This window comes from Aotus nancymaae, unplaced genomic scaffold (assembly GCF_030222135.1).
Source record: "Aotus nancymaae isolate 86718 unplaced genomic scaffold, 86718_ANA_hifiasm-v0.15.2.pri h1tg000029l, whole genome shotgun sequence".
Lineage (NCBI taxonomy): Eukaryota > Metazoa > Chordata > Mammalia > Primates > Aotidae > Aotus > Aotus nancymaae.
In genome coordinates this window covers 24505134-24516469 of record NW_026988442.1, presented here as the reverse complement: position 1 = coordinate 24516469, position 11336 = coordinate 24505134, and the positions used below count along the sequence as shown (strand labels likewise).

Here is an 11336-nt window from a genome sequence, read left to right as displayed (position 1 = left end):
GGTTCAAGTGATCCTCCTGCCTCAGCCTCCCAAGTAGCTGGGATTACAGGCATGGACCACCACGCCTGGCTAATTTTTTGTATTTTTAGTAGAGATGGGGTTTCTCCACGTTGGTCAGGCTGGTCTCGAACTCTTGACCTTAGGTGATCTGCCCACCTCAGCCTCCCAAAGTGCTGAGATTATAGGCATGAGCCACTGCGCCCGCCTGGGTTTTTGTTTTCTTGTAGCCAGAGCCCCAACCTAGTCATGTCTACCCTTTGCTCTGTCCCCACCTCCTTCAGACACAAAAGGGCCTCCTGGGAGGCAAGGCAGATTTTGCAGCACTTTTAATACACAAAGCAAAAGGTAATAGGCTGGATGGATGACCAACCTTCATTCACATACAGAGCCCAAGTATAGATACCGACTAATTGGGAAATAAGTTAGAGTTTGCAGGGCCTTAGGGCTGAGAGCCAGAAACACTGTCCTTCTGGCAGCCATGGAAGCGAGGATTTCCTTTTCTGAGGATAAAAAGGTAAAAATAAGTGTTTTTAAAGTATGGCAGACACCTGGTCTTCAATAAAGAAGGTGGTTTCATCCCAGCCAGGCCTTCAGGAAGGCGGAATGGAGCCAGGCAGGGCCCCAGGAAAGCCCAACCTATGCTGCATGAAGCCAGGCAGGGCAGCTGGCAAGAGGGCACCTCCTTCACCCTGCACTGTCATCTCCACCCCCGATTCCGATCACAGTTAATCATCTCTGATTCTCACAACTTCCTCCAGACTCCCTGGTGCTTCAGAGAAAGCCAGGGACACAGCACGATTCTCTGTGTATTTGTGAAAGTCAGTCCCTGCCTAGTTCCTTACAGCTTCTCCCAGGCTCAGCTGCTCCTGTCATCATTCCACCCACCTGGTTTCAATGCATGAATGCCTTTGGCTGCTCCACAGCCTGGTGTGCCTGCAGCACGGCCACTGCCTCGTCTATCTGTGGGACAGGAGTGGGGGGTGCTTAGTGCAGTTGTCCCAGCAGGTCCCAGAAGAGTCTTGACCTCCCCCTGGCTCAGCATCCTGGACACAGGATCCTCCTCCATCCACAGTGTTTCTGTGGAAACTCCACCGCTACTTGCAAGATTCCACGGCCCTGTCACCTTTGACACAGGTACACTGCTGGACAGCTGGAAAAATCCTAACCCTTACACTCAGTCAGAACACACTTCCTTGTACCAAAACCCTACCTATGGAACAACACAGAATTAGTCCATGGAGGGGCTGAAGTAGCAAACCCTTACCTAAGGCCCCCTCCACTCTAAGATTCAGCAGGCCTTCAGGTATCAGCAAGAACAAACACTTTATCTGGCCAAACAGCTGTCCACTAGCTCCACTAGGAGAGCCCTTGTCCTTAGCTCTCCTCCTGGCCCCTCAGGCTCCCTGCTACCCAGGCTGGCTCCTGCTTACCTTGGCATGGAGGGACTCTGGAGACTCCAGCATGAGCAACAGCTCTGAGTTGTCAATCTCCAGCAGCATGCCCGTGATCTTGCCAGCCAGCTGGGTGTGGACATCATGGATAAGCGGGTAGAGACGCTCCCCTGTGTGGAACACCCTCTAATGGCTCGTGCACCTGCTTGGCTCACACCCCAGCATCCCAGGGCTGGTATGGAGTGGAGCACTGAGGACATCTGGCTTCTTCTCCCAGAACTGCTCCTCCTAGGCTGTGACATTTAATACCTGATCTTCTAACATCAGGTATTTCTAATGACAGGGCCTGCTTGGTATTGGTGGTCAGCCCATCTCAGCAAGGTGTACAGGGCCCAGCCAGGATGGGGTGCCTTAAGTGGGGGTGGAAGGGGTCTTCCATGAAGAAAGTGAAGATGTTTACTTTCTACTACTATTACTGCTACTAACAAAGCCTTCTACTTCCATTAAACTCATTTAAAATTTTTCCAGGTGAGACCAGGTGCAGGTCACGCCTGTAATCACAGTATTTTGGGAGGGCGAGGCAGGCAGATCACCTGAAGTCAGGAGTTTGAGACCAGCCTGGAAAACATGGTGAAACCCCATCTCTACTAAAAATACAAAAAGTAGGCATGGTGGCAAGTGCCTGTAATCCCAGCTATTCAGGAGGCTGAGGCGGGAGAATCACTTGAACCCAGGGGGTGGAGGTTGCAGCGAAACAAGATCGTGCCGCTGCACTCCAGGCTTGGTGACAGAGCAATACTCCAGACAAAAAAGGAAAAAGAAATTCGGGGTGAGGGGAAAGGGTAACATGGCAAAATCCTAAGTAAGCTGAAGAAACAGTGGGGCAGTGGTAATGGGGGCCTGCACTGAAGAACCTGCCAACCAGGAACAAGCTTGTGTCCACTTAGTGGCATTTTTATCAGGGCCTGCCATGGACACTAGGGATGGAGATGAATTGCACAAGGAATCCAGGATCTATGAGGAACATCATATGTTTACCAAACACACAGATTCCCCACCTCCCTGCAGTGGGCACTAGGAAACTGGTGAATGACGGTTTCCTCCTGTTCAGGAGAGGTGTGAGGAACTTTAACACCCACCTATGGGCCGTTTCTCAGCAGAAATCCAAGACCATACCCCTACTCCTCCGTTCTGGCCCTGATCTCCCCACATCTGGAGTGTCTCCCAACCTCAAAGTCATAGGACAGCAGAGCTGGAAGAAACCTCAGGACCATCCAGTCTGACCAGGGTTTTAAGACAAGAGAATAGGTGCCTAGAGAATAGAGGCAGCGCCGGACACGGTGGCTCATGCCTGTAATCCCAGCGCTTTAGGAGGCCGAGGCGGGAAGATCATGAGGTCAGGAGTTTGAGACCAGCCTGGCCAACATGGTGAAATCTCATCTCTACTAAAAATACAAAAATTAGCTGGACGTGGTGGTACATGCCTATAGTCCCAACTACTCAGGAAGCTGAGGCAGGAGAATCGCTTGAACCTGGGAGGCAGAGGTTTCAGTAAGCCAAGATCCTGCCACTGCTCTCCAGCCTGGCGACAGAGCAAGACTCCATCTCAAAAAAAAAAAAAAAAAAAAAAAAATAGAGGCAGCTTGGCCATGGTCACTCAGTAGGTGGGTCAGTGACAAAGCTGGACTTTGATCTCACGTTGGACCTCCACTCAGGGTGTTTCCCAGCAGGCTAGCCAGCTCACAGCTCTCCTCTTCTTGCTCCAGAGTAGGAGAACCAGGCACTCACCAATCATCTGCTTTTGCTCATGCAGGGGTGCCGCAGCCAGCATGGACGCAGTCAGGGGCTCGTGTCCCGGGATGTGCACAGCCGGCTCCTGGACCTGCATGGTGCCGGGGACACATCCCTTACTCACCAAGGACAGGCCTGTCCTCAAAACACTTATCCTGGCAAGTGAACACAAGGCCAGGGAGGCACTGGAGCGGGGAACAGCGGGCAGGGTCAGGATGATCAAGTGGGGTGGAGAGTCCCCAACAAGGGCAAGGTGGATTAGAAGACAAAGTCATGCCTCTAGCTTAGATGTTTCCTGTACTGCTATGAACTTATGTACATGATGCATAAGTTCCTGATGTACAATAATAAATCAAAGCCCTGTGTTACTGATAACTTTGTGCCAAATAAAGCCCTTTTTATCAAGTAGCTTTATGGACACGTCCCCAGCACACTTCTCACCCTTTTGCATCATGATAATTTTAAAGCATTTTTGGCCAGGTGCGGTGGCTCACACCTATAATCCTAGAACTTTGGAAAGCCAGAGTGGGAGGATTGCCTGAGGCCAGGAGTTTGAGATCAGCCTTGGCAACATAATGAGACCTCTGTCTCTAAAAAAAAAATACACAAAATTAGCCAGACATAGTGTCACCTGCCTGTACTTGGAGGCTGAGGCGGCAGGATCACTTGAGCCTAGGAGTTCGAGGCTGCAGTGAGCTTTGATCACACCACTGCACTCTAACCTGGGTGACAGAGTGAGACCCTGTCAAAAAACAAAAGGCATTTTTGCTGTTTAAAGACTTTTTTTTTTTTTTGAGACAGAGTCTCACCCTGTCACCAGGCTAGAGTGCAGTGGCATGATCTTGGCTCACTGCAACCTCCACCTCCCAGCTTCAAGCGATTCTCCTGCCTCAGCCTCCCGAGTAGCCAGGACTACAGGTAGCGCCACCACCCCCAGCTAATTTTTGTATTTTTAGTAGAGACGGTGTTTCAGTGTGTTGGCCAGGATGGTCTCGATCTCTTGACCTTGTGATCTGCCTGACTCGGCCTCCCAAAGTGCTGGGATTACAGGTGTGAGCCTCATTCATTCTGCAAGAAATAGTTCAAATTAGACACACTGCAATTCTACACAGGATATGATAATGCTGAATTTTAGACCTTTTTCAGGGCAGGGAGATAAATACAGTCTTTGGTTATAGGTATTTTCTGTTTTGAAGATTAAGCACATCCCTTCAATAATCAGCATATTTTTAGAATACCTATCCTTGCTGTTCATCACAAATACTAAGGAAATCCAAATTAATTTTGGTAATAACCGAGGCAAAACAAATTGTAAATAAAATGTGATCCTGGCCCTCTTTCCCCTTCTCTCAGTAAGAGTGATCTCTTCTTGATTGTACACATTAATAAATGAAACTTTACAAGCCAAGAAAAGAAAAACAGCCAAGGCCCAACACTTTAGCCAAAGTTCTGAGCCAGGCGTCCGGGATCCCAGGCTAAGGGCAGGCAGCTGGGCCGGCCTTACCTGATTGGTGCTGTGTGCTGCTGAGGAACACTTGTACGGCAGGAGAGGCCGGCCTGGCGTACAGCATCCTACCCCACTGGGTCCTGTGGTCTGAGTACCAATGTTGGCTGCAAAAAAACCATAAGCAGAATTCAAATAGCTGCTATCCAAAAACAAAACAAAATAACAAGTGTTGACAAGAATGTAAAGAAATTAGAACACTGTGCACTGTCGTAGGAATGTAAAACCATGTACCCACTACAGAAAAACAGTATAGGACTTCCTCAAAAAATTAAGCAGAATTACCACATCATCTGGCAATTTTACCTCTAGGTATATACCCAAAAGAATTGAAAGCATGGTTTCAAAGAGCTATTTGTACAACCATTTTCTTTTTGTTTTCTGATACAGAATCTTACTCTGTCACCCAGGCTGTAGTGCAGAGGTGCGATCTCAGCTCACCGCTACCTCTGCCTCCCGAGTCCAATCAATTCTCTTGCCTCAGCCTACCAAGTAGCTGGGATTACAGGCACGTGCCACCATGTCTGGCTAATTTTTGTATTTTTAGTAGAGACAGGGTTTCACCATGTTTGCCAGGCTGGTCTCAAACTCCTGACCTCATGACCCGCCCGCCTCGGCCTCCCAAAGTGCTGGGATTACAGGCATGAGCCACAGTGCCCACCCTGTACAACCATTTTCATAGCAGCATTATTCACAATACCCAAAGGGTAGAAGCAATCCAAATGTCCATTGATAGATGAATAAGTAAAAATGATGTCTATACATACAAGGGAATATTTTTCAGCCTTAATAAGGAGATTCTGACACATGCTACAACATGGATACATCTTGTGACATGTGAAATAAAAAAAAAAGCCAGCTACAAAAAGACAAATACTCTGATTCCACTTTCGTGAGGTACTGAGAATAGTCAAATTCACAGAGACAAGTAAAATGGCAGTTGCCAAGGGCTAGCAGGAGGAGGAATGAGAAGTTATGGTTTAACAGGTACAGAATTTCAGCTCTGTAAGATGAACAGAGTTCTGGAGAGTGGACAGTGGTGATACTAAGTAACAGTGTGAATATACTTAATGCCATTGACCTGTACACTGAAAAATAGTTACGTGGTAAATTTTGTTATATGAATTTTACCATGATATGAAGAAAAAAGAAAGAAATAAGCAGGGGTGTCAGGGCCTGCAGGAACCTATGGCCAGGGACTGAGTATGCCTCATTCATGCAGAACTTCCAGTGCTGAGCTTGGGGCCAGCACACTGTGGATGTGAGAACTTTTGTAGAATGAAGGAACAGATGTGCATGCCGTACAGCCAAAATCTACACCCTTGTTTATGGTTGCTGCGATATTTACCAGGCTTCAGGCCCCGTGCTAAGCCCTTGCATGCCTGATCTCATTAATCCTCAACAACAAGCCGGGTGTGGTGACTCATGCCTGTAATCCCAGCACTTTGATGGGAAGCTGAGGTGGGTGGATCACCTGAGGTCAGGAGTTCAGCCTGGCCAACATGGTGAAACCCTGTGTCTACTGAAAATACAAAAATTAGCTAGGTATGGTGGTGCACACCTGTAGTCCCAGCTACTCGGGAGGCTGAGGCAGGAGAATCGCTTAGAACCCGGGAGGCGGAGGTTGCAGTGAACCAAGATCACTCAACTACACTCCAGTGTGGGCAACTCGGTCTCAAAAAAATATTGAAAACATTTTTTTAAAAATCCTCAACAACAAACTGGGAGTACTATTTTCGTCCCCATTTTAAAGATTAGCTTATTGGATACAGTAGTTCAGCAAAGGGCCACAGAGTGAGTTGGCCCCAGGGACTGGAGGCTAAGCTAACCACCACGCTACAGACAGTCTGCAAAGTGGGCCTTGCCCACCAAGAGGGCGTATGGCAAGGGCACCATGAAGGTTGGTCCTGACTCCCAGTGCCAACCTTGCCCCACCCCCATTCCCCTTGGCCCTACCCACACTCACCCACTCTCTGGGTGTGGGGCACCGTGCGTGGCACCTGGGTGGAGACCTGCCTGACACCGCTGATGTGGGCCGGGGGGCACCGAGGCATCACGGGTGGCCGAACCATTGAGGCACCTGGAGGGTAGGCAGCTTGTGGCGCAGACACCACAGAGAGAGAAAAATTGGATGGAGTAGGGGGAATCATCAGGGTGGCACGCTGTGCCTGGAAGCTTTCAGGGCCACCAAAAGAATGGGAAGAGAAACTAGAACATTCACACAGAAATAGGAGTCAATTCACCTAGACCCAGAACTCCAGGAAGAGGGTGTAGAAATATGCAATTTCAAAGCCAGCTCATATCTACCCAGAGCCCCCAAATGCATAAGTACCATGATCAGACACCTTAGTCCCTTCAAGACAGTTTCAAGTGAGTGTGCATTTCACTCTTATAGAGGAGGGCCTTTGGTCAACAAGATAGCCAGAGGAATTTCATTTTCTCAGCTTTGCAAGAATTTTCAGAATCACAAATCAGAGGAGTCTGGCGACGACTGCTAGTGGCTAACTGCGTGTCTTTCATTGGCTCATGCTGGTGCTTGGTACTTTACACACATCTCATTCAGGCCCATGCTCAGAAGAGGAAACTGAGGCTCGGAGAAGTGAAGTCACCCACCCTGGGAAGTGGCAGAGCCAGGTTTCTTCCCTGTGTTATGACTGCCTCACGAGGCCTACGCCAATGGGCCAGTCTGAGAGTGGAAGGGGCTGGGTCACTCACAGGAAGGTCTAGGTGGCTGGGACGTCCACCTGGGGGCAGGCTGGGTGGGTGTCACTGGGCCACAGCCATAGTACGCAGCCTGGGCTGGAGGCTGCATGGGAGAAGAAGACCCAGGATGAGGGGCTTGGCGGCAGGGTCGGTGAGAAGCTACACCTCCTCAGGGACACCCTGGCAGGAACACCACTGGTCCCTGCAGTGGACTGGTGAGTGAAGACCTACAAGGCTTGAATGAAAGCTCCTTCCTCCCATCTCAGGATGTCCATTAGCCCTGAATTCCCCAGGACAAAGATCTTATATTTCAATCTTGGCTCCTTGTCAGCTAGCCCAATGACCTGGATAAAAAGGGTGACATCTTACTCCAACTTGTGCCAGCTTAAGCAACCGCTAAAAGGAGAGGAATGTTCTCACCCTGGTGGCCATTAATGGCTAACATCTTTCTACTTCCTCTAAGCTCCACAAGGTCCTTTTCCAAACCATGCTCCTCAGAACATTAACATCCAGGGGAGATGTTAACAGCCATCTCTAAGCTGGGGAGATGCTACATAATCTGTGCCTGTTTTGGAGAGTCACAGATATTGGCATATTAGGGTAGAATAATGTAAATAGTAAAGAAACCTAGGGTCAGGCATGGTGGCTCATGCCTGTAATCCCAGCACTTTGGGAGGCCGAGGAGGGTAGATCACTTGAGGTCAGGAGTTCAAGTCCAGCCTGGCCAACATGGTGAAACTCCATCTCTACTGAAAATACAAAAAAATTAGTCGAGTATGGTGGCACATGCTTGTAATCCCAGATACTCAGGAGGCTGAGGCACGCGAATCGCTTGAACCCAGAGGTGGAGGTTGCAGTGAACCGAGATGGCATCACAGCACTCCATTCTGGGCAACAGAGCAAGCAAGACTGTCTCCAAAACAAAAAAGAATTAATTTAATTTTAAAAAATAGGTAGGGCAGGGCACACAGTGGCTCATTCCTGTAATGCCAGCACTTTGGGAGGCCAAGGCAAGAGGATTGCTTGAGCCCAGGAGTTTGAGACCAGCCTGGGCAACATGGTGAGACCCCCTTCTTTAAAATAAACAAACAAACAAAAAATTAGCTGGGCATGGTGGCATGCACCCATAGTCCCAGCTACTCAGGAGGCTGAAGTGGGAGCATCACTCAAGCCCAGGAATTCAAGGCTGCAGTGAGCCATGATCACATCATTGCTCTCCAGCCTGGGTGACACTGAGACCCTGTCTTAAAAAAGAAAAGAAAAGAAAAGAAAATGTAGGTTTAATTTGCTTAATGCATCATTTCCCAAGCTTACTACATCATTGAGAGTCTTTTTTAGCACAACATTCATGAGCTTCTCTTAGACTGGAAAATGCCATTTGACTAACACTCTCTCTCCCTTTTATGGAGGGGAAAACGAAGAACTCGGCAGAAGCAAGCTGAGAACTTCCATTCGCCTAGGAACTCTAGTCTTCACGCTCTGCCTGGCTGGGGCAGCGGGGAAGGCTGTGGTGGGAGCTGTGGGCAGGCCGTCACCTGGGGCACGGCAGGCAGGAAGTAGCTGGAGGGCTGCTGAAAGGAGCCCAAGAGGGGGTTGCTCAGGGTCCGCATGGTGGAGAGGCGCTGCATGTACTGGTTGGTCAAGATGGCCTTCCGCTCCTCTCTGCGCTGGGCCAGTGCCACGTAGAGTGGCTTGGTGCCCACGATGCGCCCATTCATCTCTGTCACGGCCTTTGTCGCCTCTTCTGGGGAGGAAAAACACACAAAGCCAAACCCCTTGCTGTGGCTACCCTCTGTCATCACCTAAAAGCAAGACAAGACAAGAGCTGCTGGGGTGGGGAAGGAAGGTTCCTGGGGCTGCACTGCCTCCCTCCTCCCCAGGAGCCAAGCCCAGCACTGGGCAGGCCCGAGAGAAAGCTGTGACTGAGAGCTGTAGCGTGCACCCATTTACTGAGTGGGGATGGCGGGATATAGCGTGTACCCCCATTTATTGAGCTGTGATAGAGGAAAGCAGTGTGCACCACCATTTACAGAGCTGTGTTTGAGGGATGCAGCATGCACCCCGTTTACTGAGCAGTAGTGAAGGGATGCAGCGTGCACCCCTGTTTACTGAGCGGTGATGGAGGGATATAGCATGTACCCCCGTTTACTGACCGGTGATGGAGGGATGTAGCATGCACCCCCGTTTACTGAGCGGTGATGGAGGGATGTAGCATGCATCCCCCTCTACTGAGGCCTGCTGCATGCCAGATACTTTACGTGTCTTCACATCTCACATGTACAACCCCCCTGATGCAGGAGGCATCACAGCTCCTACTTGGCAGCCGGGATAAGAGATTCGAAAGAATGACTTGTCCAGAGTCACTCAGCCAGTGGTTCATACCTCAGCCAGGACTCATCCCAACACACTGTTCTGGTAAGCTTCTATTGCCTCTGCTAAGTAAGCCAAGTTCTTTAAGAATTTGGGAAAGAGGTTCTTAGCCTTTTTGTTAAAATAACCTTTTTTTTTTGGAGTAACTTTAGATTTACAGAAAAAGTTACAAAAATATTACAGAGGGTTGCTGTCTTTTTTGTTTGTTTTCTGAGACGGAGTCTCACTCTGTCACCCAGGCTGGAGTGCAGTGGTGTGATCTCGGCTAACTGCGACCTCAGCCTCCCGGGTTCAAACGATTCTCCTCCCTCAGCCTCCTGGGTCGATGGGACTACAGGCGTGTGCCACCACACGCAGCTAATTTTTCTGTTTTTAGTAGAGACAGGGTTTCACCATGTTGGCCAGGCTGGTCTTAACTCTTGACCTCAAATGATCCACCAGCCTCAGCCTCCCAAAGTGCTGGGATTACAGGTGTGAGCCACTGGGCCCGGCCTGCTGTATATCTTTTACCCAGCTTCCCCCAGTGTGAACATGGTACATTTTTCAAAATGACAACATTAACACTGGTGCAATGCTATTAACTATTATACTAGTAGCTCCTATTAGCTGCAATGCTATTAACTGAACTCCAGACTTCATTGGAATTTCACTCTTTTTTCCCCTAATATTAATTTTCTCTTCCAGGATCCAACCCACATGGCATTTAGGGTTTGTAACTTTTTTTTTTTTTAAAGAGATGGAGTCTCACTCTGTCATCCAGGCTGGAGTGGAGTGGTATGATCATAGCTCACTGCAGCCTCAAACTCCTGGTCTCAAGGGATCCTCCTGCCTCAGCCTCCCAATAGGGCTATAGGTACATGCCACCACACCCAGCTAATTTTTTTTTTTTAGTTTGTAGAGATCAGCTCTCACTATGTTGCCCAGGATGGTCTCAAGAGATCCTCCTGCCTAGGTCTCCCAAGGTGCAGGGATTATAGGCAGGAGCCACTACACCTGGCCCTGGGTTTTTAACCTTTTTTAGGGTCAAGACACTGGCCTGGCTCACACATCCCATAAAAGTTAGAGTTATTTTTAAAGTTTGCACTATTAGAGCCCATGCTCTTTTTTTCCTTTTTTTTTTTTGAGTTAGGATCTCACTCTGTGACTCAGGCTGGAGAGCATTGGTGCAATCTCAGCACACTGCATCCTTGACCTCCCGGGCTCAAGTGATCCTCTCACCTCAGTCTCCCAAGTAGCTGAGACTACAGGCACACACCACCATGCCTAGTTGCTTTTGTTCATTTTTTGTAAAGATGAGGTCTCATCCTATTGTCCAGGCTGGGCTTGAACTCCTGGAGAGCCCATGCTCTTAATCAGTAATTTTCAAACTGTACTCTGCTATCCTTCAGTACAGGGGTCTTAATCCAAGAGTCCATAGATCCCCCTCAGAGAGGTCAAAGATACAATTTAGGGGGTCTGTGAACCTGGATTGGAGAAAAGTAACATTTTTATTTTCACATTAGCATTTCCTTCTATTATGAATATGGGTAACAACAAAAAAAATCCTAGCAGTATGAGTGATGCCTATGACTTTGTCA

At 48.9% G+C, this 11336-nt stretch overlaps 1 protein-coding gene across 4 annotated transcripts in view; it reads right to left on the bottom strand.

The window, feature by feature from the left end:
- Positions 1–309: 309 nt before the first annotated feature.
- PABPC1L (poly(A) binding protein cytoplasmic 1 like) overlaps positions 310–11336 on the bottom strand; it is a 29456-nt gene continuing 18429 nt past the window's right edge. Inside the window, exons 8-15 of one of the 4 annotated variants that reach the window (XM_064382467.1) lie at positions 8925–9191; positions 7402–7492; positions 6653–6781; positions 4687–4793; positions 3180–3273; positions 1431–1561; positions 886–960; positions 310–500 (exon numbers count right to left, since the gene is read on the bottom strand). In XM_064382467.1, coding sequence (XP_064238537.1) covers positions 892–960; positions 1431–1561; positions 3180–3273; positions 4687–4793; positions 6653–6781; positions 7402–7492; positions 8925–9191 — 888 coding nt within the window. In that variant the 3' untranslated portion in view covers positions 310–500; positions 886–891. Of the gene's footprint in view, positions 501–533; positions 961–1430; positions 1562–3179; positions 3274–4686; positions 4794–6652; positions 6782–7401; positions 7493–8924; positions 9192–11336 lie in introns of those variants that run through there. The other 3 variants (XR_002478265.2, XM_021669125.2, XM_021669127.2) reach the window with 3 other exon arrangements.